This window comes from Dermacentor variabilis, chromosome 11, assembly GCF_050947875.1.
Source record: "Dermacentor variabilis isolate Ectoservices chromosome 11, ASM5094787v1, whole genome shotgun sequence".
Taxonomy (NCBI): Eukaryota; Metazoa; Arthropoda; class Arachnida; order Ixodida; family Ixodidae; genus Dermacentor; species Dermacentor variabilis.
In genome coordinates, this window is record NC_134578.1 from 76,491,905 (window position 1) to 76,519,884 (window position 27,980).

The window sequence follows — 27,980 nt, forward strand, 5'->3', positions numbered from 1 at the left end:
GCGCGCATTTATGGGGTGTTTCCTGCCACTGTGCTTTCAAGCTTAATCAGTGGCTCTTGCACGCAAAAAGTTATTTCCTCTCTCTCTCTTGTGTCCTCGGCAGGAATGAGACAGCACAACTGAGGAAGGAATGGGACGTTGTTCAAACCCTCCCTAACTCTGCTGCATACTTTCGTCGTCATGCTAATCGCATAGCTATTCACCATATTTGGCTATTTCTTCTTCCATATTTAGAACTTTCTACTACGTCTTTGGGTGAGGGAACAAACGCGAGTTAATGACACCTTAGTTGAAATCAAGAACACGAAATGGGGGGGGGGGCATGGGCAGGACATGTAATGAGGAGGGAAGATAACCGATGGCCATTAAAGGTTACGGACTGGATTCCAAGGGAAGGGAAGCGTAGCAGGGGACGACAGAAAGTTAGGTGGGCGGATGAGATTAAGAAGTTTGCAGGGACAACATGGCCACAATTAGTACATGACCGGGGTTGTTGGAGAAGTATGGGAGAGGCCTTTGCCCTGCAGTGAGCGTAACCAGGCTGATGATGATGATGATGATGATGAATACGTCTTTTTTGATGAAAGGAAAGAAAATCTACGTCTTTTTTTGATGAAAGGAAAGAAAATATAGCGCGACACGAAGCTACAAAGTCAACCCATACGGGTTTCTCAGAAAGAAAGCCACACAGTTGAAAAAATTCGTCCTGCTCCGGGATTATGACACTTCGCCACCTTTCATGACACATGCTCCACCTTGCGGGATTCTGCAGAACTGATTTAACCTACGCCTTTTTTTACAACACAATTACGACGTGTAAGTACGTGCTCCGCTAGATAAGCGAAATGCTGACTATTCGTGGCGATAGAAGGTGCGACGAAAAAACGCAGACGTTTAGAAGATAGCCAGCGTATCGAGTACGGAGTACATTTTCTCGACGTCGGAGGAAGCCGAGCGAGAGAGTGACCTAAAACGCTCCAACGCCTGCCAGTAATTTACTTTCAGATACCCTATCTATAGTGAAGGTTAAGACAAAGTTTCGTATCTCTACGATTGTGTAAGGCACGTTCCTTGCAGGAAAGATCAGTCTTTTTAAAGGACAATGTCAAGAGCAATGGTGGCACGTATATACTTAACAAGGCCCTGAAAGAAAAGAAAGGAAGAGAAACACGGAACATTCTTATTTCCAGCTCCTACAGACATGTTCTGTGTAGAGCATGTACATTGTATGAAACCTGCAAGAGACAAAAACAAGCAGGGGGATCTGAAGGACTGATGTTTTTGTTTATGTTAAATGTCGACATTCCTCCGTATAACATCGAGTCGCCAAAATTTTAGGGCGATATGTAATGTGTCCATGTCCAGGAATTACGGACATGCCCCCTTCGGCAATCTGTTGAGCTTCACCGCAATACACCAGCGTAAGTCAATGATCAACACTTAGAAAAAAAATATTTCAAAAGAGCGGCTTTTTTCAGCAAGTTTCAAATAGCATCATCGGTAATTAGTACTGCGCTATAGCAGTGCCTTCGTCCTGACCAATACATTGCTTAAAGGCAGCGCTATGTGCTGTCATAAATCTGTATGCTATTAAAAGGAGGTACACTCTTGACGTTGCTAATGAGAACGTGTTGAAAATAGGTCGATCTTTCGAAATATAATATTTGTAAGTACTGCCTGTTTCGTTACGCCGGTGTGTTGCGGTGAAATTCAACAGATTGCCGAAGGGGGAATGTCAAAGAATTCTTTGGCATGCCATTCCTCCAACGGGATTCTTAGTCCTCCCAATATATCATAGGTAAAGTCAGACACATTTCGTTATTTCGATTTTTTTAAAGCTTCCTGAACGTCCTCGAAGGAAGAGCTCCTGTGTTATTGTAGGGGGAATGACTGACCTAAATTTACGGCAGTCCATCTTGTATCCTTGTAACAAGTGAATTAAGGAACAAATTGAAATGTGAAAACAGTCCCGTTCCTCCCGCCTTTTTTTTACCCCGTTCGCTAAACACCTCATTAGATGCATACTTATACGCGGAAGTCGCCAACTCTCCTGCTGTCGGCGAATATGTCAGTGGTTGTGGAATACACGTCTAAGCGACATTATCACGAAAGACATGCTCAATCAAAAGACCAAGCTGAAGATGGACTGTGATGGGGAGCACGATGGACAAATTCTCGGGCGCCGATCGGTTCAAGGCAGGACGAAATGATGACTGAATCAAGCTCAGACGGTTTGCTCGACTGCATCGAGCTGGGGAACGCCGTTCCCTAGGACAGGGTCATCGCTGGTTCATTTTTTGTTGTAAATTTCAAGCTGTAATCAACAGAGACTTTCGAAGGAAACGTAAAAAAAAAAGAAAAGCACATGCTGGTGCGCATTCCTCTCGGAATGAATCACCAACGAGGACAAACTAGAGGGCGTACTCGCCTTTTCCCAATCTCCAGTGCGTCTGACACCATCATGACTCGGCCACACTTCGGTTCACGTTCGGTGCGCGAGTGTTTTTCGTCCTTGCAGCGTCAGGGTTACACATAACGATGACAAGTAATGAAACGTAAGAAGTGTACAACATTGATTTGCATTCACACTTCATGGCGGCGGGATGGCACAACTACTGATTAAAGTGAAGTACAAAACACTTTTCTGAAGAAAGAAAATATTGTGGCAGAAACCATTGAAGATGATTGTCAGAGTATACGAATAGCTTAGGTGGACAGCGAAAAATCAAGTGGACACATTGACAACACACCGAATTACAGTGCTGAGGCCATAACGATCTTTGGTGATGGCCGCACAAATTATCGCGCACATGTTTTAGTAGGCGGCATGACAGCGTGACGATGCTTGAAATCCTGGCCATGACAGCCTGACCATCACGGCATGACAGCGGAATCGCGACAGCAGGACGAGGACACCGGCATGACGATACCTGATTGACAGGCAGCGTGACAACGACGGCGTGATGACAACGGCTGCGCACCTGTTTTTTTTTCCTTCACTCGTTTACTACACTGAGGATAGATACTCCTCCGACCATGCACTTTAAAATCGCAGATTCCATTCACGGTATAAGCGAAGCTGTGGTTAGCCGGTGAGACTATAAACGGCGTATTTCTACACGAGAAGCGCTGAAAGCGCCCGACAAACCGCCACCCCCAAGGCAGCGGAGGAAAACAGAGAAACGTGACAGAGGCCACCATTGCCACCACCGAGTACAGCATCAAGTTCGTAACCTGCTAGAATGCGGCGATGACACGCAAGGCGATGCTTTGCGCAGCAGGTGTGCTCGGAATATACATTGTCAGCACGCCCCGCACATTGCTAAAGGCGACACAGATAAAAGTTTTGGTGCCGAACATCTTCCGCGTAGTTGCTCTGCCTTGGACACGATCCGAGAAAGTACACTTCACTACCTGGGCGGGCGCCGACCTGGCATCCTGCAGGAGTGCATCAATCCGCCATCGCACATCGGGCCCCAAGGGCTCACTCCGGCATTGGCGTGCTTTTTTGGACTACTTCAGAGAAAATGAGGGGCCGGGCTGCCCCTTTACAGAGTCGACCTCGTGACCACTCCACGTCGAAGAAGACAATAAGACCGGTCCCTTTCCCCCACTAATATAAGCGGAACTTGAGGCAGCGTTCTAGCAAGATTGTTTGCATTAGCAAGAAAAGCAAAAGAAAACGTATTTGCCAAAATTAACACACACACACACACACACACACACACACACACACACACACACACACACACACACACACACACGCACACACACACACACACACACACACACACACACACACACACACACACACACACACACACACACACACACACACACACATACACACACACACACACACACGTCCAAAATTGTTTTGCGGACATTACGGATGTCATTTTCCAAAGGAAGGGAGCAAAAAGGTATATGGCTCGCTACAACGGATTTTTTCCCACTGCTGCGGTCGAAGCAAGAGCCACGGTTCCTGCGCACCTGGTAGTCCCTGTGGCTGTGCTCGGCGCCTTCGTAGGTCACGTAGCAGCAGCTGTGAGAGGGCACCACCTTGATCGGTATCACCTCGCCGTTGTTCACGGCTCGGCCGATGTAGATGGTCTCTCCGCTGTCTTCACCGCCGGGCACCGGGTTGTACGGGATGCGGTTCTCGAAGCACATGACCCACTCGCACACGGGCCGGTACGTAGGTGCTGCGAAACGGTGCTTTGTCCATCAACCCGAGCGCATGCATGCACTGGATGCACGCGCTCTTGTTCAAAGCCAGCGCACTCCACAGAGCGCTGACTTTGCGCTGTGCCATTCGCCTCCACATTTCACGATTTTTCTGCGCTTGAGCGTACTGAGTCCCGTTGCGTCCGGAGGGTTTTATTAAAAATTGCATTAGCTTGTGGCAAGCGCAACACGGCGATTTGTGTAGCTGAAATTAGTTTTCCAGATGGGCTTTGTATGCCTCGTGTGTTTCTTCTGTTATGTTTTACTTAAATAATACATTCTGCGATTGTACGCCCTAAAATCACGTTCCTATATTAAAGGCACGCCTTTTACAGTGGGGGACTACTCCGAAATAAGTTCGACCCCCTGGAATTTTTTAAAGTTCACTGAAACCTAAGTACATGAGCGTTATTTGCGTTTCGCCCCCATCGGAATGCGGCCGCCGCGGCCGGCATCGAGCCTGCGACCTCTAGCTCAGCATGTAGCGCGACGCCATCCACTGAGCTATACCGGGGCGGGTGTTCTATCGTTATTACTGTGACTTTTGGTCGAACAGTCAATTTCTTTGCTTACTGAAGAAAAAAGAAGCAAGAATTGTTGCTGCCTTACGAACCACTTGTCGCGACGTGTCACATTGTGAAAAAAGCGACGATATGCAAGAATTTCGGCTAACCGCCGACGTTCAGTATACCTGTTCTAAGCATAGCACATTTCAAAGGGCGTTAGTAAGGTCTTGATGAGGGCTAGTTGATTCATACTTAGAACTGAGGTTTTGAAATTCGCCGGACATTTATACTTTCTTCAGCATAGGCATGCAGCATAGGCTGTTTCAAATAAACTTCCAGTTGGCAGTCAGCGCTTGTCTGTGGTATTTGTTTCCTTGTGTCCTCGTCTTTTTCGCGCTCTTTCACCTCAGTTCAAAGGGCGCATCGTACTATATGCTGTGCACGCACCCCGCACCCTGTCATTGGCACTAAAGTGCGCAAATAAGTTGTTTCTGGCAATCTTAATAACGACATGCGAATAGCAGGCGCTACAAAACGTTAATTTAATCTTAGACTAGCCTCTCGGGAAACACGGGTCGTATATCTCGTGCGATTATACTGACAGAACTGTATCGCGCTCAGTGCAACGTATTGAACGAAGCTGCCATGTACAAAAGCTGAAGAAGCAATGAGAGAGAGAGAGAGAGAGAGAGAGAGAGAGAGAGAGAGCGGTGCTGCTGTCGTTTTAAAACGACACTAGCCCAGAACCCTTCACTGTACGACATGCTTTGGGACGATTGGTTCCATCAATTGTGCCGCAAACTTATCGGCAACGCACATGGAAACTCGTAATTTCTTCGAATATATTTACAGTTATCGCATCTCTTGCTCAGCAGAATAGACGGCGATGTTTATCATCGATCGTCGTGCAGAAACACGGTTGGTTTCGTCCTTCCTTACATTCACCCGGAACCAAAAGTGAGTCCTACCAGACGCTGTTGTTTCGCGTTGTTGGACGAGTTTTTGCAAGCGACTTAGCGGAGATGGCAAGGCGTGGTGTGTACGTGCGCAAAAGCAACACACCTTGTCACCAACACAGCGCTACGGATTATATCTCGTCATTTCCCCTTGGTATCATTATAATTTTGTGTACCGCTTGCTTTTAATTCCATCCTTTCTAACGTGATGAATAACGTCTGCGGTTATGGCTCTAAGCGGGCCAGTGGCGTTTTATTTCTCTAGCTTTACTGCAACTTTACGTAAACTATAAGGAATTATAAAAAGAAAGTGAAAACAGCTAGCGGCGTGCAGTTACGCGTGTGCGGTATGTGAGACCTGTTGTCATGCGTAGCTAATCTAGTGACAGCAGGAAGCAGACTCTACTCGTGGTACAGGAACTCTACTCGCTGACGTGCGAGGATACTCGATAATGCGAGCCGTCGCCTCACTGCACTTCGCTGTGCGTACCGTAGCCGGATCTTCTTGTGCTACAGCGCACGCGATTATGGCGGGCCAACCTTGGCAGCCGTATCGCTTCTTTCTCCATCGACAGGCCGCTGTCGCAAATGTTTCCTACTCGCCACGTGCGTGCAAATTGAATGCACAAGCTGAAGCGGACGGGGAAAGTCGAATTTACGCTGGGAGTGGGAGTGTGCGGAAGCTCCACCGCAATGGGTTGCTCGTTGCATAGTTGAGTGAGCGATTGAATGTTTTTATTTCGACATGGATTTAATTCATACAAAATACAAAGCCATATAATTCGCAGCCATGTTTCACGGTGTGAGTGCCTGTGACAGTAGTTCAGTATGACGCTCTGGTGCTGAGCATGAGGTCGCAGGAGGAGGAATGCGAATGCCCTGCAGGTGTACACTTAGACTTCCTCATGATCATCATCACCATCACCACCACCACCACCACTACTTAGCGCACAATGACAATTATGATGCGCTGTACTGCATGACGTGTGTGTGTGCGCGCGTATGCGTGTTTCGCAGTGGGGTTGGGGCAATTTCTCCTAAAATTTATGGCCGTGCTTGTACGATCGATAGACTTGGTCGAAATTGGAGTCTCCAATCGGGAGAGTTGGCACGTGTGCACGTGACTCAGTAAACTTAGCTAACTTAAGTATACCTAACTTAGATAACATTTTAATACAAGAAGACAAGGAAGGACAAAAGGGCGACGTAGACACCACGATACGCTACGTTTCCCTTTTGTCCTTGTTCGCTTGCGCTAAAGTATTATCGAAGTTCGTATACACACATGGCCAACACACAGTAGTGTTAAGTATACTGTGCGCTGTTTTACGTTTCCTTATTAAATAACGTTCAAATCACTTTTAACCAAGCTCACAATCACCGAAAGGAAAATGAGCCTTACTTCATTCCAGAATACTTGCGGCTGAAGCAAGAAAACGAGAGAGAAGTGGTAATGAATACTGTTGTTTGCCGTCGTTTAGAGATAAATTATTTGTTTCATTCCACCTAATTAGATAACTAGTCTTAATTAATTAATTAATTAATCAACTTCTCGAATATTATAATTATATTAAAAGTGTCGATGAGGAAATTGTAGAGCGACATGAACAACTCCCGATAAAGCGTTTTATTGCTCGATACGCGCTACACAAAAGCGTTTTTTTTCTGAGCCCCAAAGAAGCCCGCATGCAAAGTGCCTCGAGTAGCCAGTCGCGCGGCAATATTGCGCGTATTCGCGGGCTTCTTTCACGCTCGGTAAAAAAACACTTTTATGTAGCACGTACTGACCAACAGAAAGCAGTGTCGGGAGTTTTTCATGTCGCCCTCCAATTTTCTCATTGACACCTTTAATCTAATTTTAATATTTTAGAAGTTGATCAATTAATTAAGACTAATTATGTAATTAGGCAGAATGAAAAAAGAAACACTGAGTATCTCCAAGCGATGGCAAACAGCATTACCTTTGTTCTGTCGAGCTAAGTGGCATTCGCATATTTCTTAATATCTTAATCTTAAGAGATTAAGATAATCTTAAGATTAATCTCAAGATAATCTTAATCTTAATCTTAAGTTATAGGGGGCACACCCTGTATACTGTGAAAAGGATCACCAGCCCTCAAAAGAAGCATTGTGCGAACATTCGCATTGTGGAGCGCATGACTGCCCAATACAGTAGCGCCACATGAGCAACCTTGTTTTACAAATATATGCACAAGATGCGCACTCAAGACATTTATTTACACGTGTATCAAGACCAGACAAATAAATATATAAAACATTATCACATACATTCTATTGTCTTGCTTATCCAATAGCGTCAACAAACATTTTAGCTGCGAGGGCTAGAACATGTGATGCGATTGAAAAATACATTCAATTCTTGCAATCAGAATGTCTCCCAAACATGCTAACTGGCGGCGACAGCCTGAATTGTCCCCTTTTCAGAAGCGCCTCCTTCCTTACGCAGAAAAAAAAAAGAAAGAGCGAAGAGACAAAGCGAAGGCTCACTCTACAGGCTTCTTCAAAAGTACAAATTCAAAAATTGTCTAGAATGATCGAGGTCTTCGTACATAACTGAAATCATGCCTCGTCGATTTTTTACACGGTTTCTGTTTAATTTCGGATGAAGCCAAACTCGACACTAATTTCTGACATCATGGTGCACTAATTATTCAAACACTAAAGCCCACAACTTCCAGCTTGCGACCGCTGAAGTTCGCTTCACTTTAGCTGCACACGGGTCAGGCGTTTCACGAGCACATCGCACGCTGCGACGCAAGGAAGGCTTGCGTTCTAAATAAATTACACCATTTGCAAAAATCTGTGATTCGTGCGAAACTCAAATGCGTAAGGCAAGGTAGAAGAAAAAGTCTCACACCGCTGTATATGCCATCTTTCAACGAGATTATTTTGTCACTTTGAGGACTAAAATAAATAGCGGAACTCATTTATATGTTTTGCAAGGCGACCTTTTTTGACTCACATCTGCTGGCATATTAACGGGCACCACATTATCCAGAAAACATCTCTGCCTTCATGTTATCGCTCCTTCTGGATAATAGACAGTGCCCCAAAACACATGGCGTGCGTTTTGAATCACCGTAGACCCGTGCAGGGTACGGCCGTTTGCAATGTGTCTTGCCTCCATTTTTGTGTCATATAGTTCAAGTGTGCACTTCCTAAAGGGAATCATATTTCTTGCCAACTAGAAGTTACTGTCTTTAAAGACTCTTCATTCTTTAGCGCTGAAAGATTTTCATGTCTTGAGAAGTGTAGGATGTGCAGAGTATAGTGTTGTTTATGATTACCGCTGCAGACACCTATGGGTAGATACTGAAAGAACCGGTAGGAAAAATACAATATATTGGCCAAGTCTACTTTATTCTAAGTGACAAGTTTGCCGGTTTGGTTGTCTCCGTCTAATGTTGAATTCCAATGGCGGAGTCGGAGCCGCCGACGGACTCCGCGAGCGAGCACTCGACTCTGGCGCAGAGCGACGCCTCCGGATCCGCAAGTGGAACACAACCTGTGCCGCCGGAGCAAGGCGGAAGCGGAAGTTCTATCACAGAGTTACCCAGGATACCTTGCGTGTTGTCATTTCCTTCCGCTGTTTGCTCCCAGCACCGCCGCACCGGTCACTTGCCTCTTCAGCGGCGTTCACCTGTTGTTTTTTTAAAAGTGCGGAATGGATATCTCGCCAAGCGTGCAGCAGCTTTTGCTTCCGCTCGAGTCGTGACCGGTGGCGCCTCCTATCAGACAAACGTGGTAAAGGAAGTACGTCACGCAGTGTTCCGGTCCACTCCGCCGATTTCGGCAGAGCATCTTTTTCTGCTCCACGGAGTGACTCCCGCTCTGAATCCCCTCCAACTCTCTCATTGGAACACTTTACTCCCGCCCTCACTCTGCCATTGGAACAAACTTGCTCCGAAAGGAGCAGAAAAACTTGCTCTGACTCCGCCATTGGAATTCAACATGACTCTCAACATTTAGTGTTCCAGGGCTATGTGCCCATTCCATTCATACTCCATTCCGGAACCTCGGGTTTTCATTCCTTTCCCATTCCATCTGATTATGGAAGCAATTAAACTCCGGAGTGGCCACTCCAAAACTCTGTATAGGAGGGGTGCAACGGCTTTCAGAAGTTGATCGTCTTGCAAACCAGAACTTCGTAGTCGCTGTAGCGATGCTCGTAACCACCAGACGGGATGTACAGGCAGTTGTGCGATGGGTGCACCTTGCCGGGGGTCAGTGTGCCTTTGTGGTAGGTGCGGCCGATGTACAGCGGTTCCCCATTGCTGCGAGTACCCCCCTGGATGGCTCCGTTTGGCACCAAGCCGTTGGCAGCTGGCACCCACACCAACGGGGCGCGGTTGGAGACGAGTACCTGCAAGAAAACAAAAAAAAGCTCACTGATGAATGAGCTTGGGAAATGAGGATCTGTTCGCATGTCATTCTTCATATCTTTGACCTGCCCCTTCGCAGATGTCTCGCCGTCCTTCTTGCGAACCATATACTTGAGTGCGAATGAATTTGTAAATAGGCTACTTCAGTCGAACTTGTTCTGGGGTTAGCTGGTGCACAGATGCAATTACTGGAATTCACAGATCACAGTACTAATCACGAAGACAGGCGCACATAGAACAGCGCCCACCAATGCATCAACTTCAGCGAGCGTCAATGTTTTACTCGGCAGAAATACTGGTCCCTATTAGCTTTGGGTGTTTTTAGCATCAAAAGCACCCCAACCGTTTAGCGGCCTCTGCCCCTGCGCTTCGGTTTCGACGGAGTTCGCATCTGCGCTGTACTGAGCGCCAGCTTTAATTTATACCAGTACATACTATTCATGCACTACATTTACAGAATGTTTCGAAGCTACTTGATCTGGCGCCGAGTCCTGTTGTATAGGCGCCTGCAACATGCCTGCTGCTCCGAACCTGCAGGAGGACAAAGAACATCGTTTCTCCGCGACGGAGTTTTTAACACACATTCCTGAGTGTACATTCCTGAGTGTACACATTCCTGAGCAGTACGCTCATAAATGTGTTTGCGCCGTCTCCCGCCGCGGCCTTATATAGTTGTCTGTTTGAGACGACTTACCCTGAGCACGCGCTGCCAGTTGGGCTGACCATCACTTCAGTGCTTCTTGCTCTGCAATTGCCTTTGCCAGGCCGCCTTTACCAAATCACCCATCCAATCAGAAAACACGCAGCTCAACAGTAGCCTGCCAACCGGACAACTCTCGCTGAAACGCTATTTGTCTCAACCCATCGATTTTGTTTGTCAATGGCAGAGTGCAAAATGAATGCCCCAGGAAAAGAATCGTTTAGAGAGAAAGCTCATGTTATCCGCAACAAAAAACTAAATTATAGGGTCTGCGTGCCAAAGCCACAGTCTGAATATGAGGCACACCGTAGTGCCGAGGGCTCCGGAATAGTATTTTTCGACTTGTGGGCCAGTGAGGAAATGGTCTTACGTAGGAGAAGTTTTCTGAATGCGGGCTCAGGAGAACTGGAATTGGTGAAAAAGTTTGCGCACCTGATATTCCCTGTACTTGTGCTCGGCGCCGTAGTATGCGACATAGCAGCAGCTGTGCGAAGCTAGGACCTTGCCCGGGATGACGTCATTCTCGTGCTCCGCCCGTCCTATGAAGGAGGTCTCTCCGCCGTCTTCACCGCCAGGCACCGCGTTAGGTGGTATGTGACTGCCGTAGCACAGTACCCACTGGCAGACGGGCTTGTGCTCGTATGCTGCGAGACAGTTCGAGGAACGCATGTCAACTTGGGCTAGAGTAGCCGGATTTTTAGAAGATATCTGCTTCTGGGGGGGGGGTCACTGAAAGCACTGAGAGTCAGTAATGAGGTTCCCGTCAGGAGCATCGGATGAAGCAGCATGTGTGCGTGTGAGAGTGAGGGACAGGAAGCGCCTTAATGGAATTCAGAGAATTCCGCCGGCATGTATGTCGCTGCTTACATTATACTTTGCGTGAGAAAAAGGATAGAGAGATAGAGAGAGAGAAGACAGGCAAGGCAGGGAGGTTAACCATACGCATGTCCGGTTTGCTACCCTGCACTCGGGAAGAGGGTATGGGGATGAAGAGAGAGAGAGAGAGGAGAGAGAAGAGAGAGAGCACAGTTTCGCGCGCAGTGCAAGGTTTGCACCGAGTCTACACACGGTTCCCAAGACCTGTCGACTTGAGGTATTTGAAGAGCGCTTTCACGGTTTTCTGTGCCATCGACGCGTATGGCCAGGGTCCAAGGATCTTCATTACGGAAAATGGTATAGAGTCCAGCTGGTTCAGTGCTGATCGGAGAACTTCGCGCTCGACACCGCGTAGGGGACAGGTACATAGGATGTGTTCAATCGTTTCTGTGGTACCGCAAGAGTCGCACATGGGCGTATCCCCCATTCCAATGCGGAACGAGTAAGCCTTCGTAAGTGCCACCCCGAGCCAGAGGCGGTACATTACTGTCGCGTCATAGCGGGAAACTCTTGATGGCACCTGTAGCTTGAAGGATGGATCCAGCCTATGAAGATGACACTTCGGGAGGTTGGGAGAAAAGGGATAGGGGACAGGAGGTCCCTTGGAGGCGGAGGGGGCGAAAATGAGAAAAAAAATGCAACAGAATGTATGATCGTGCATATACAGGTTAGACAGAGGGGATGATGCTAATGTAAGGAGCGAGAACTTGTTGAGCTAATGTCTGGAAGGAACGGGAAAAGGAAATTTGAAGCGTGAAGTTGCTCAGAAGAAAACAATGGCGGAATAATTCAGTGCGATGCGCTTTCCGAGAACGAGGCTTAACCGCGTAAGACAAACAAGCCCGGACCTGACACCGAGGGGGCCTGCGCTGGTGGTGAACGTGATGATGGCACTAATGCATTATCGAAACGATTATATTTATTATTATGAATTCATAAATCAAGGATAAATTATTCAAATTTGTTAAATATTTAATAATTACAAATCCTGCCAATGTTGCTCTTTTTGCGGTCTCCTCGGTTTTTTCTTTATTGTCGTAGAGCTGCCTTAAATTTTTTGTGTAACGGTTACGCACGCAGAATGCATAAATTTGTATGACGCTTAATTTCTTAATTGCACGAAAAGAAAGAAAGGACGTCCTGGGCCGGGATATATGTAGCAATTCTTCTCGATCGATTCTGTCGCTTTCTTATCACCCACCGCTCGACCCCGGCCGGTCCAGGTGGTAACGTATACGCGGAGCGCTGCTCGGGCCACTGGTAAAGCGCGAGGAAAAGGATCGGAATAGGATCGTTACATTGCCCTGATGACGTAAAGCGCGCACGCCGCGACGTTGCACAGGTTACGCATACTGTGCAATCAGAGATGATGTTGGCCGCGACGTTGTAACTCCAGCTTGGCAGGAAGCGGGGACCGACGGGCGTATCCGCTGGCCGCCGGACGATGGGTTATAAAGTGAGAGTGGCTCTATAGAGAACGTTTTCTCCCCTTTCTTTTCCTTCCTTTTTTTTTTACAGCATTGTTGAATAGGATTTGTCACGCCGTTATATTCCGCGCCAGAACTTGTATCATCGCGTTCCTTGCCCCCTTGTTTTGTGAGCCAAAATACTATATCGTAGAACACCTTATTGCTTTTGCATTAAAGATAAACACGCGATATACTATCGAGGGCAGAAGCGTATGAGCAGCATTATAGCTGCGGCAATCCTTAATTGTTCGCCAGGCTGTAGTTATAAGCAGTCTGGAAGCCAGAGGGTCACACCGCTTATGCAACCCCAGCGGTGCACCTCTCAGCTGCTTTTAGGGTGTGAGGAACTTTTTCGCCTATACTGCTGTCCGTGTTTGAGGCGGCGTGCGTGTGAGTGCAGAAAGGTGGGCGTGAAACTATCAAAACTAATTACGCGATGTCTTTTGTGTTTCTCGCCAAATTTCAGCTGCTTGCGGCGCACGAACAAAATTAAAATTAGAGGGAACCGTCATTTCTTCCTCGTAATAACATTTTCATCTCATTGTTGCAAATTATTGACGCGGAACGCTTCACTGTACGTAAAATGAAGGTTAATTTCTGCAGAAACGACTTCTGTTTTTTTTATACTGGGCTATTCTACTACGTAAAAAGGAAACGCAACATTATAAGAAGTTTTGGCTGTGTACGCGGCAAGAAAACAAGAAATAATAAAAAAAGTTCCCATGAGCGTGCATGTGCTTTTGTGCGTCCACAAGAAACGCGTTTGCTCGCTTGCATTGAACAGCTGCTCCTTCACCTTATTTACTGCGTTTGCATGGCATGTTCGCGTATTGGAAACATCCGGATGAATCGAGCATCAATTGCACAGCGCTTCTGCACACTTTTTATCCATATATGACCAACCTAGGTTGGCAAGCACGCGTACAATGTGTTCTGCCGATACATGAGACTGTTAGACTCACTGCAGGCGTGAGCACCCATGGATGTAAGCACTTCGCAAAGTTTCAGCTGGGTACTCTAGAACTTGTATCTCGAACAAAACGATACGTACGTTCCGGGCCTACCCACCCAACATTTCTTGGGTCCTTTCCGATTTTCACCAAGCTCGTGATGCTAGTTTAAAAGGCCGCCCATCACTGTGCCCAGATTTGGTGGTGCGACTTAATATGGGGGCCACATTTTGTCGACTTTGTGAATGTTCATGCTGTCTTGTATTGTGACAAGCTGGTACATTTGCCTGCCATCGCTGTTGTCGATGATCGAAAAGCGATGCTTTGCATCGTGGGTGTATATTTCCCGACCGTCATTTTCAGTGGCGCTACCAGGAATTTGGCTCGGCAGGGGTACTGTCCACCTCTCTTATGGATGCTATATATAGAGACGGGCGTGGAGTTAAAGTTAGACTCTTGCTTGGGCTAGTTGGTTCATGCTTGAATGTGTAAAGAGCAGGGCGCAAAGATCAGGGCAGAGGAAGAGCACAAACGACAGGACCGGCGCCACTCACAACTAAGCTTATTTCCGCAACAATCCGGTCTTATTTAGGTCAACCAAACCGAAGCACACACGAAACATTAGAAGTAAAATGCAGGACACGTGTCGTGTACCAAATCCTTCTAAGCTGTGGTCGCACCTATATCGGACAAACAGTTCGATGTTTGAATGAGCGTGCAGTTGAACATTGTCGTAATCTGCGCAACAATGAAGGGAGCTTCCTTGTGTTGGCTATTTCACAAGCTGCTAGCAAGCGCCCCCTACCTTGTACACCACGATCTGCGGCCGAGACGCGTCGAGTGGCGGTGGGATAATATGGAGGGACTTGGTTCGGAAGAAGTGCGCATTCGATCGTTCGACGACGCGGCTGCGCGAGTGTGAGCGTGAGAGACCGTGTGAGTGTTCGACGGGCGCTATGTGCGAGCTGCTGTGCGACGAACTTGAGCCCCTGCGTTGCTCCCTGTGAGCATTCTTCCTTATTTTTGTTTACTTAATAAATCAAGTTGCATTCAATCAAACCACTGTGACCTGTAGATTGCTACTATCTACAACGCTTCAGAAGTGGGATTACTAAGCCCAACGAACTGAGCGGCACCATGAATGTAAAGGAAGTTTGGAGTGGAAACGCCCCAACCGACAGCGACAACGAGAGTGGTGTTACTGGTGAGACTGTGCGTGAGGCGGTTTCTTCGATGGGTACCGACCAAAGTGATGGAGTTACCGTGCGCGAACTATTGAACGCCCTTGCGAAAAAGGACCGCGTCATAACGACTTTGCTGGAACGTTTGACTCCGTCGGCGACCCCCACAGCTCATGTCCGCGGGCATGCCCGGTGGTATCGCTGCGTTCCAAGTGATGCCCGACCTAAGCAACAACATAACAAGCTTTAACAGTTGCGAGGACGCACCGTCAGCAAAGGATTGGATTGAAAATCTCCGTACTACAGCGACGCTGCACTGCTGGCCTGAGTCTTTCATGCTGGAGACCGGACCGGCGAGAGACTGGCTGCGTTCGAGGAGATCCGAAATCAAAACTTGGAGCGATATTGAAAAGCGTTTTCGCCGAACCTTTGTGAACCAGACGCGTGCGGCGGAACGCTGGCGCAAAATGCACGAGCGTGTGCAACAGCACAACGAAAGCTCGGTGGCCTATTTTCACGCCAAGGTGCGGTTGTGCAGGGAGGCGAACTTGGGTTTTTGGGACACCCGTGAGCAGGTAATCATGGGATTACGTTCGAAACAACTCGGCATGATGCTGCTCGGAAAAAGTCATGAAGACGACGATGACATCCTGCACGAAATTCAAGAATTCGAGAGGATCGAGCGTGAAAGACGAGAATTTTTTTGTGCAGCGCGTGACCATAGAGCAGCGAGCAACGAAGCACGTGCTCCGAACACGAGCGCGATGCATGCAAGAAAATCCGTCGAGGAGGGAAGTACCAAAGGCAGGCGACACCCTCTGACTAACGAAAAAGGAGAGCGAAAGTGCTACAACTGTAGCCAGTACGGACATATAGCGAGAGACTGTCCGCAACCAAAACGACCAATAAAATGTCTCCTCTGCAACGGAGCAGACCACACGCAGTGTCACTGCAAGGAGGCACTGCAGCGCAACGAGGCGAACACAGTAGCTGAGTCAGTATGTGAAATCAAGAGCGCAAGCGTTTTGCTGAAGGGAGTCACTTTGAATGGAAAGATTACTGTCGTTGGGCTCATTGACGCAGGCAGTTCTGGCTGTCTCCTGCTGAGTCAGTATGTGAAATCAAGAGCGCAAGCGTTTTGCTGAAGGGAGTCACTTTGAATGGAAAGATTACTGTCGTTGGGCTCATTGACGCAGGCAGTTCTGGCTGTCTCCTGCGTGCCCCCGGAGCAGCGCGATGTGGCATAGAAATCGTTCCTGAGACAACAGCCCTGTATGGTCTTGGAAATCGCACTGTGCCTGCGGCAACAAGCATGGGAAGGTGTAGGGCTGATTTATGCATTGACGGTGTTTTGGCGAAGGACATAACCGTCTTTGTAGTTCCAGATGAAGCTCAATCTGTCGATTTATTGTTTGGAAGGACATTCACAGAGTTGCCTTACATCGCGTATGCAAGAATTGGAGGTTGTCTGCGGTTTTGGCGTTGTAGTGACTGTCCGTTCGCTCGTCTGGAGCCCTATGAGAGTCACCAAAGCCTGCATCTGAGAGCAAAGGAGGGATGCGTACTCCAGTAGGACACTGTAAACTGGATTACATTGTCTACAGAGCAAAGGATCACAAGTCCCGTCGTGTACAAACACTGTGCTCAAGGTGTACTGCTCGACATGACGCTTGGAGAAGTCGCTGTTCCCATGCACCCAGTGGGTGACAGACAGACTTTCATGCAAAAGAGTCAACCGCTTGGAGGAGCAACACCTGTAGAGGTACTACAGGTTTCTGCTCAAAGCTCCATTATGGATGACACTGAGCAGAGAAACGAAACAAGAAAGAGGCGCCTGTGCCAACTGAACGACAACCGATACGGCGCTGTGAAGTGAACGTTGGACCTTCTGTGACATAGTCGCAGCATTCAGAACTGGTGAATGTATTGAACGAATTCCGTGTGTTTGCAATGACTCCGGCAGAATTGCGTGGCACGACAGCTCTGGAGATGGACATTGTAGAGGTTCCGGGTAGCACCCCCGTTGCATTGCGTCCACATCGGACAAATGCAGAAGGGCGAGAAACAACCCGAAGAATTGTCAAAGAATGGAAGGACCTTGACATAGTGACCGAAACGAGTTCTGATTATGCTAGCCCTGTACTCGTAGTACCTAGATCAGAAGAATGACGAAAAGTGCCTTGTTATTGACTGCCGCAGGCTTAACGCGCAAACCGTGAAGGAGAAATATCTCCTTCCAAACATAGATGATCAGTTCAAAGACCTCGCAGGAGCTACCTACTACACAGTTCTAGATTTGGCACAAGGCTACTTGCAAGTGCCCTTGACAAAAGAAACCAAGAAAACAGCGTTCATCACTCCAGACGAAACTGGTCAATTCGAACGAATGATTTTTGGCCTCACAAATGCACCTACAGTGTTCCAACTGCTTATGAACACAGTGCTCGGACCACTGAGGGGTGAAATCGTGACGTGCTATCTAGATGACATCCTCATACCGGCAAAGTATTGGTGTGAAATGGTCGTGCGATTGCGTCAAGTCCTGCAGGCATTCAGGGAGGCAGGTTTGACACTGGAGGTTCAGCAAGCGCTCATTTGCAAATGACAGTGTGGACTTTCTGGGGTTCCGTCTGATGGGAGGGCACGTACAGCCAGGTGAGGTCAAAACAAAGGCAATATCCGAGTTCCCAACCCCAAGGAATGTGCATGAGGTAAGGCGCTTCCTTGGATTGAGTGGATTCTTCAGGAAATTCATTCACAAGTACGCCTTGATTGCTGAACCGCTCACAAGACTAACCAAGAAAGAAGCAGTATTTGAATGGAAGTCAGACCAGGAGAGCAGTTTCCAAGATCTGAAGAGGAAACTTACGTCAAAGCCGGTGTTGCAGCTTTTTGATCCTAAGGCAGAGACTGAACTTCATACTGACGCCAATTCCAAAGGGCTAGCAGGATCGTTGCTGCAGAAAAAGGGTAACAATTGGCACCTTGTGTACTGCGTAAGCACGAAGACGACTGAAACAGAAAGCAAATAACATTCCACGAGATTGGAACTGATGGCCATTGTGTGGTGTGTGGATCGACTGTGGTTCCTACTCTTGGGTATTCATTTCACGGTGGTTACAGAGTGCCAAGCCCTCATCTATCTGAATGCACAGCGTACATAGAAACCACAGATTGATCGTTGGTATGATCTCATCCAAGAATTTGATTTCACAGTAAGGCATCGACCGGGCACACAGATGGAGCATGTCGACTCGTTGAGTCGCGAACCAGTGGAGTGTCCGAATGATACAATGGATGAGCTTTTGGAGAGTCGCTTCGAGGTGTGCCTGACCTGCAGTATGGAAGACCAGATAGTCGCCACTCAAAGAGGAGATGAAGAATTACGACAGCTTATAGGGATACTTGAACAACCGGAACTTGACCACTCGAGAGAAGACATTTATAAAATTAAGAACTATGCGCTGGAGGATGGTCGGCTTATGCGAATCATCGACTTTGACAAGGAGATGGTAATGAAGTTTGTGCTACCAAAGTGCATGAGGAAGGCGGTCGTTGTGCGATGTCATGATCTGCTTGGTCATCTTTCAGTGGACCGAACTGTGGCAAAGATCCGGCAGACTTTCTGGTTCCCTCGGATACGCAACTACGTGGGGAAGCGCATCTGACAGTGCATTGAATGCATCTTCAACAAGGTCCCTGGTGGGAGGAAGGAAGAGTTCCTTAACGCCATTCCGCCTGGTAAGCGCCCCTTCGAGACGGTGCACCTGGACCACATGGGCTCATTCGTCCCAAGCAAGAAACGGAAGCAACACCTTCTGGTAATTATCGATAATTTGACGAAGTTCGTTCGTCTCTTTCCTACTCGAGATACTTCAACAAAGCACGTACTGCGCGCGACCGAAGTATTCATCCTTGAGGGAGGCCTTCCTCAGACCATCATTACGGATCGAGGCAGTTGCTTCACTTCGAAGGCCTTCGAGGAGTTCTGTGCGACTCGGGCAGTTCGACACGTTCTGAACTCATCACGCCACCCTCAAGCCAACGGACAAGTGGAACGAGTGAAGTACTATTGCCCGTCATCACCACAGCAATGAAAGACCCACAGCACCGGGATTGGGATGGTAACTTCAAGCATGTTGAATGTAGCTTAAACAACACTGTGAGAAAGAGCTCGGGAAAGGCCCCTTATAAAATGCTTCATAGTTACAAAACCGTCTTTTATAGTTTAGACCTGCAAGAGGAGAAAATTGACGATGAAGACGCTTGGAAGGACCCGAGTGAGCTCAGAGAAACTGCACGGCAGCACTTGCTTGAAGAACAAGCAAAAAGTAAGCAGGCATACGACACTCGGCATTACCCTGCAAGGATGTATGATGAGGGCGAAGTGGTATTTTTGAAGACAGCGGCCCAACACACAGGAAATCCAACTAAAACACAACCCAAGTACCGAGGCCCCTTGGTAATAACTGAAGTGTTGCCTGCCGACACGTACAGAGTGGCAGAGCTCAACAAGAATTCTGGAAATAGGTACGCAACGACGGCGCACGTTTCGCAATTGAAGGCGTGGTCGACGACAAGTAAAACGTCTCATCTAAATGACGACGAAGAGTCAGATGAATCCGAGCACCAACTTGACTAGGATCAGGGCGACGAGCTTCTGGCAGTTACGCCCACACAGGCAACGAGTAGTACCTGCCAGATTATGCGGCTGCATACCCTAAAGCAGCTAGCGTGTTTTTTTCGTGTTTGTGTGTGTGTGTTTGCGATTACCTTAACGAGGGCGTTAAGATTTCACGACGGCCGAGTGTTGGCTATTTCACAAGCTGCTAGCAAGCGCCCCCTACCTTGTACACCACGATCTGCCGCCGAGACGCGCCAAGTGGCGGTGGGATGATATGGCGGGACTTGGTTCGGAAGAAGTGCGCATTCGATCGTGCGACGACGAGGCTGCGCGAGTGTGAGCGTGAGAGACCGTGTGCGTGTTCGACGGGCGCTATGTGCGAGTTGCTGTGCGACAAACTTGAGCCCCTGCGTTGCTCCCTGTGAGCATTCTTCCTTATTTTTGTTCACTTAATAAATCATGTTGCATTAAATCAAACCACTGTGACTTGTAGATTGCTACTATCTTCAACACTTGTAGAGCATTGCAGAGACTGCACTAATTGCCGCCCTCAGTTCGAAAAATACGTTTTTGAAGTTTGGAAAAGACAGGTTCGAGCGGGAGATTGTGGAAGCCTATTTCATCAAAAAAGAGGGAAACAAATGCGTCAACAAGCCGTCCATTGTGCTTAGTGACAAGGAGACTACTTTTTGAGGAGGCTTCACTTGGGCCTCATGTTAGGTTGATTTCATTTGGGTTTTTCTGTCTGTCTTCTTTGTATCCAGTTCATATTTTTGACGATTTTCTAGTGCTCTTACAGGTCTTTTTTCGCCATTTTTAGTTTTGACGCAGACGCTGTTCTTTAGACTCTTTATCATTCAATTGTTCTGTCCATTTCATTGTTTGTCACATGATTCATTTTTCGTGCGGTCACACGTTTTATTAATTTTATCGGTGAAGGACTTTAGAGATTTTAGAGCTGACGCAGACGCTGTTCTTTATAGATGCCCTTTCTTCACGTTTTTCCGTGTTATTCGTTGGTGATCATTCTCACAGTCGTGCGGGTTTTATCACTGACTGGTCCTTAGGTTTGAATGGTGTTATGTATTGGATCATTTGTTAGTGAAGCGTGGTTGGTAACCGTTATCTCTCGTTTTTCTACCCGTTGGCTTGGTAATGATTGCACTGGATGAATGGCTTCCTGTGCTGCTGTGTGGTTCTTTGCTGATTTGATCTATTGTGCCAGATATGATTCTCGAGTGTTCGAAGGATTGCTGTATTTTTCTTCTAATGTTTAGTGTGTGCTTCGGTTTGGTTGACCTACATAAGGCAGGCTTGTTGCGGAACTAAACTTAGTTGTGAGTGGTGCCGGTCCTGTCGTTTGTGTTCTTTCCTGTCCTGATCTTTGCGCCCTGCTGCTTACACATGGAGTTAAAATTTGGCTCGATGGTTTCGAGAGGGCGAGGCTTGAGTTTCTAGTTTTTGAAATTATGGATATACGCTGTTATGTACTGGGAATTACTTAATTCCGCACATGGTACACATAAAGAACGTAGCCTTGTCGTGGAGATGGCAACCACACTACATCACTTGGCGCGAACACACTGTCCACGTGATTGTCCCGCAACAGGGCTTGCCAGGGATGTGGCTCCACCCATCGGCACAGTGGGGAACGTTCACATGTAGTTCCGGACACTGCCACTACGCGGCTGCACCCGTCCGCATCCGAGGACCGAAACCCGAACTAATCACGGACACAACACTTTTCCCCCCTTAGAAGGATGCCTTGTACCAAGTAGGCTGCCGTCTGATCCGTGCTGGTCGTTTCAGTATGCTCGATTCGGATTCGAGTGGACGTGAAGAAGGCATAGCTGGTGTGCTTTCCGCTGGATGACTGTCCATGCCCCACGTGAGCGTTGCTGAGGCTTGTCTGTCCAGCTTAACTTCGCCGGTGCGCTTCCTGAGCTGGTTTAGATGGCGTCTCACAATTCTTCCTGCCCATTTCACAAGCCAGGATCTGTGGCCCTTCCTTTTAACCAGAGTTCCTTCTGTCCAGTCTGGCCCCTTGCCGAATTGTTTTACCCACAGGGCTTCTCCTTGCACGAGTTGACGACTCTTGGGTAGGTCAGGTTGTGCAGCCTCCTGTCCTTCCGATGCAATGATGAGGTCCAACTGGTTTGGCAGCTACCGCCCGAACATGGCTTTAGCCGGTGTTAGTCCGGTTGACTGATGTACAGTGGTGTGCTGCGGAAACAGGAAACGTGAAAAGCGAACACTGAGCGAACTGGACAGTTCTCTGGCCAGTGCCCTCTTCAGTTCTCCAACATAACGTTCTGCTTGCCCGTTTGTAGCAGGATGGTAAGGGGCTGACGTTACGCTTCGAATGCCATTTCTCTGGTAGAAGTCTTGTATCTTGGAAGACACAAATGCAGCCCCATTGTCCTACACAACCTTGCGTGGTATGCCAAATGTGGCAAACAAAAAGCGCAGCACACTAATGACTGCTGTTGATGTCGGGCTGTTCACCAGTCGCACCTCTACCTACTTGGTGAAAGCGTCGACAACCAAAAAGGTATGTCCTTCTAGCGGACCTGCAAAGTCCGCGTGCAATGTGTGCCATGGTGTCGTTGGCTGCGGCCAATTTGGAAGTGGAGCCTTTTTTGGATCGCTCTGGGTGCACTGCCGCTGGTCGCATGACTTCACAGTTGTTTCGATCTCGGCGTTCAAACCAGGCCACCAAAGATAACTGCGCGCACAAGATTTCATGGCTACAATTCCACGATGGCCTGCGTGAACTAATGAAATGGCCTGTTCTCGTGCTCCTGCCGGTATGACAATTCTTGAGCCCCAGCTGATGCATCCTCGATGGATAGCAAGTTCGGTGGCTCTTCTGCGGTATGGGGTGAAACTGTCTCCCTGCAGACGCTGCACGGTGCCATTCTGTACTGCTGAAAAGACCTCTGCTAGGATTGGATCCTCTTGCGTTAGTGTGGCCACAACCTCAGCTGTCAACGGCGGTCGTTGTAACGCCTCGAACATGAGCACGTCTCCAGGTGGGTTAGGCTCTTCAATGCGTTCTGGCAGAGGCAGTCTACTCAGCGCATCTGCATTCTGATGACGACTACCGGCACGATACTGGAGGTTGCAGTTGTATGCTGACAGTTTAAGGCACCACCTTTTCATTCGGGGCGAAAGCATTTCTGGTACCGGCTTCCGTTGTCCGAGAATCCCCAGTTACGGCTGGTGGTCAGTCACGAACGTGACTTCTCGACCCACAATGTACTTGTGGAAGTGTGTGGCTGCAAAGACTACAGCAAGACCTCCACGGTCAAGTTGTGCATAGTTACGTTCAGCAGCACCCAATGTCCGGGATGCAAACGCAATCGGTGCCTCTCTGCCTTGGCTGTCCAGCTGAGCAAGCACAGCACCTACACCATAAGGTGAAGCATCACATGAAATCAAGAGGGGCTTGTTTTCGTCATAGTGTGACAGGACAGTCCTCGATAAAAAGCACCGTTTGAGCTCATCAAACGCCTTTTGATGCCGTTGCTCCCACTTCCAAGTCTTATCCTTTGCCAGAAGTTCATACCAGGTTGCTGCCACTGTAGCACGGCGCTCCAGAAAGCGATCATAGAAGGCCAACATGGCTAAAAATGACTGCAGTGTCTGCTTACTTGTGGGCGCTGGCGCCTTCACGATAAGTTCCACTTTTTCCTCATGTGTGAATCCCTGCTGCATCAATCTTGTGACCCAGGAATTTAACCTCCGCCACACCAAACTGACACTTGGATTTGCACAATCGTAGGTTTGCCTGAGCCAGCCGCTGGAGAACTGACGCTAGGCGGTCCTTGTGCTCTTTTGCGGTTGCTCCACTCACGATGATATCGTCCAGGTAAACACAAACTCCCGACAAGCCGCTCAAAGTGGCCTCCTTAAACCGCTGGAAAATTGCTGGGGCAGCTGAAACACCAAAAGGAAGCCTGTTTACCTTGTACAGCCCTTTTGTAGTGTTTCCTGAGAGAGAGAGAGAGAGAGAGAGAGAGAGAGAGATTTATTTACAGAAAGGCAGAGAGGTCGGCCTGAGCTATAACTTGCTCTGGCCTGCTACTCTACTCCGGGGAAAAGGGACGGGGAGGGAAAGGGCTGATGAATGATGATGGTATAAAGAAGAGATGCGTATATACAAATTCACAGAGTTGTGGTATCTCTAAAGGCGTGCGTCCAGCCCAGTGGCTTGGTGTGAGAATCTGTGCTGTCGCTGGGTTCACATGAAGTTGAGTGTAAGCTTGAGCCAAGTCCAAGGCACTAAAAACCCGGCCACCTTTCAAAGTGCTAAATACTTCCTCTGTTGTGGGCAGCGTGTATGAAGCCTTTTTAGTAGCTTCATTTACTGTACAGCGGTAGTCACCGCAGGCGCGCAAGCTTCCCTCTTTCTTCCGCACCCATACTAGCGGTGTAGCCCAGTCTGAGTGTTGGACCGGCTCCCAAATACCGTCTTCTACGTACTTGTCAATCTGTACCTCTGTTGATGCGCGCATGGCAAAGGGCACAGGCCGTGCCTTCAAAAACTTGGGGCTTGCCCCCTCCTGCAGTTCCAGATTCACTGGCGCACCCGTGTGTCCTGTGGTGTCTTCACGAAAAATGTCTTCATGCTTCTGTAGCAACTCGGTCAAACTGCCTTCCTCCGTTGTCTGGTGAATGCCGTGAAGCTCGGTGCCCAGCTTGTCAAACGAATTGCGTCCCAACAAGCTGCATCCAGTGCCCTCGACAACGAGAAGTGGTAGCTTGCAAGCTCTGTTCTTGTGACGAACCATTACTGTTGCCGTTCCGACAACCTGCAGTTGCTGACCTGACCAGGTGCGCAAATGTATGTCGTCCTGCCTCAGAGAGGGTGGGTGTGCATGCCATACGGTTTGAAATGTGTCTCTGCTAACCATGGTGCATGCTGCGCCAGAGTTGACCTCAAAAGTCACAGGTCTGCCGTGCGCTGTAAGCGTCAGAGTAAACTTCGGGGTGCTGAATCCGCCTGCCACTGCACAGAGGTCATGCAACGTTGAAACCTCATGTTTGGTTTCTTTAGTCACTTCCGCAGTCCGTGAAGTTTCTAAGGAGATGCTACGCTGGTATGTCTTTTTCTCAGCCTTCTTCCTGGAAATACAAGCCTTGGCAATGTGCCCTTGTTTCCGGCAGTAATTGCAAATAGTTGTGCTGAACTTACACGTCTTGGGACTGTGCGAACCGTCGCAACGCCACAAGCGTTGCCCTTGGTGAGAATGCGTCTTGGACGTCGAAGCACTGTAGCCGGCGCGCGTAGCCGCCTTGTTGACTTCCGCATGATCAGCTTTCATCTGTCGTTGCTGCTGGACGGCGCTTTCCGCTCGAATAGCGAAATCATAAGCCTTGCAAAAGGTCAGATCCTTCTCTGCAAACAGTCGCTGTTGAAGATTCTGGTCGCGGAGACCACACACGAAGCGATCGCGCAACATCACATCTAATGGCACAAGCGTTGGATTGCAGCCCGTAGCTCCCTGCTGTGTTGGTGATGCCGTTCCCTCAGCTGGCGTCGCCGTAGCTGTTGCTGCCGTCGGCAGCGTGCCGAAATTGCAGCTCGTAGCCAACTTGCGTAGAGCGGCCACGTAGTCGTTTACCGACTCGCCCGGGAGCTGATCTCGCCTTTGGAACATCGCACGACTGTAGACTTCGGACGGTTGAAGGTCGTAGTGTGCCTGAAGTGCGGCCACGATCTCGGCATAGCTCACTTGGTCGGGCGTCTTAGGTTGAAGCAGCGCACAAACCACGTCGTAAATTTGAGCACCGCACAGTGTAAGCAAGTGTGATCGTTGCTTGACAGGGTCAGTCACATCGTTGGCCTCGAAGAAAAACTGTAGCCGGCCGAACCACGATGCCCAGTTGGAGCCAGTAAACTCCTCCAAACATGCAGAAAAATCATGCTGGCGCTCAGCCATGACTCACTGGGTGCTCCACGATGCCCTCTGGGCTTCCCTGCCACAGGTGATCCGCCTCGTCGCCAATGTTATGTACTGGGAATTACTTTATTCCGCACATAGTACACATAAAGAACGTAGCCTTGTCGTGGAGATGGCGACCACACTACATCACTTGGCGCGAACACACTGTCCACGTGATTGTCCCGCAACAGGGCTTGCCAGGGATGTGGCTTCACCCATCGGCACAATGGGGAACGTTCACATGTAGTTCCGGACACTGACACTATGCGGCTGCACCCGTCCGCATCCGAGGACCGAAACCCGAACTTATCACGGACACAACATAAGCAAAGGGTGATAAAGTCTTTTAGCCTTTTACGTATCGCCCAAATCTATGGAGGGGAGAGGAATGCCACGTTCGGTTTGTACAGCCCCGTCTACTGACAACTTTCACGTTCATTATACCCGCAAGTTGCCACTATGATCGACCATTTGCATACCGATGGTTTTTCTTTCCTATCCTCGCTTATAGAGAGAAAGGCAGACAGACAGAGATTGGATTAAGGTAACAGAAAATGGCAATGTCATAGACGAATATGGGAGCACCTGTAATATGAAATGACAGCAGTCCGAATAAACACAAGTTGGCGCAAGCAATCCACTCACCACACACACACACACACACACACACACACACACACACACACACACACACACACACACACACACACACACACACACACACACAAACACACACACACACACACACATATATATATATATATATATATATATATATATATATATATCCCGAACATCACGGTGACGGCGCAAATTCGCCTGGAGTATCCATATAGCTGTTATCGTAATAAGAACCGCGCCTCAACATGATGACCTGCAGAAGTAAAGGAGAAGAAGCTATAAAATGCCATTCCAAAGCGAAACCAGCACTTCTCCACGTGGTGAAAATAATTTAGTTCGCAACATACTAAAAAAAAAAGCTTGTCTGTCAGCTAGCAAACCGCGTTATCTGCAAAAATGAGTACACTTTTGTGTACAATATGACTGATAATATCTGACGCACACACATATGATCATTTGATCATATGACTTTGTCAGTTTCTTCAGTGAGTTGCTTCATTTGTTCAGAAAAAGCGCTTGCTTCATGGGGTAACGACGTATACATACACAATTTGAACAACGATCCTTCATATTCGAGTGAATGCTTTCACTCGGCCACTTTTCACGGTCTAACAACCGTGTATTTACACCCCTGCCACTCTGTCTAATACGTACGCGATCTCGATTACGCGTGAAAACGTCGTTACGCAGCACAGACTGCCATTAAATGGATATGATCACCCGCACTGACGAGGCATTGTTCGAAGTTGGAGCGTTATCTCGCGAAACAATGTGCCTTATCAACGGGGATCGACTAGCCAGGAAAATTCTGGAAGCGTTTCATATACCTACACGCTATCCTATTCTATCTTCTTCTTGTTGTTGTATTCTGCTTTTTAATATTACTATTTTCATAGGTTGCCACGCGGCGTAACAAGGAAATAAAGTTAAATAAAATCATGCAGACCCGTTCCATGTATCTACTGCGACACTCACTTGTGGAAGGTATTGTCCATTAGCAGTCGCTCATATTCGTCAGGTTGGTAAGTTCGCTTCCTAACACCGGAAAACGTTTTCACGCCTTCAATAACGGGCATCCACTGACGTAGTAATCGTCTGAATTGTGAAGGATGGTCAAGTCCATCTACTTGCTCAACACTGCGCCTGGAACTTATGCGCACCCGTTGCTTGCCCTAAAGTAAAGAAGAAAAGCTCCGCGCCATCGGCACCACGAGTACCATTCGAAAAGGTTGAACTCACGCTGGAAGAAGCTGGCCATTTCGTGCGGAGCGTGAAGCGCCAGTTGTGGGTGAAGTGACTTCCTTCGGCGAAGTGAGGCTCAGAAATCTGTCGGCAGCTGATCCGTCGATGCGGAGGCGAGAGTTTTCGTAGATAAAACTCGGAGATAGCGTCGGCATCCGGGCTCAAACGAACCAATCCCCCTGGTGCGATTACAGCGCCGCTAGGTGCCGCCCGACTGCATTAATCTTTTACGCTGCAATGTGCTTGCTCAACTTCGCACACCGTATTTCACATACTG

General features: G+C 48.3%; 1 protein-coding gene across 1 annotated transcript; it reads right to left on the reverse strand.

Annotated features, from left to right (window-relative positions):
• Positions 1-8,231: 8,231 nt before the first annotated feature.
• On the reverse strand, positions 8,232-27,801 carry LOC142563640 (natterin-3-like). The gene is made up of 3 exons (XM_075674219.1): positions 27,701-27,801; positions 11,225-11,436; positions 8,232-10,073 (listed from the first exon to the last, which is right to left on the reverse strand). Exons 1-3 carry the CDS (start codon positions 27,717-27,719, stop codon positions 9,825-9,827), a joined length of 480 nt encoding a protein of 159 aa, XP_075530334.1. The 5' UTR covers positions 27,720-27,801; the 3' UTR covers positions 8,232-9,824.
• Positions 27,802-27,980: the final 179 nt, after the last annotated feature.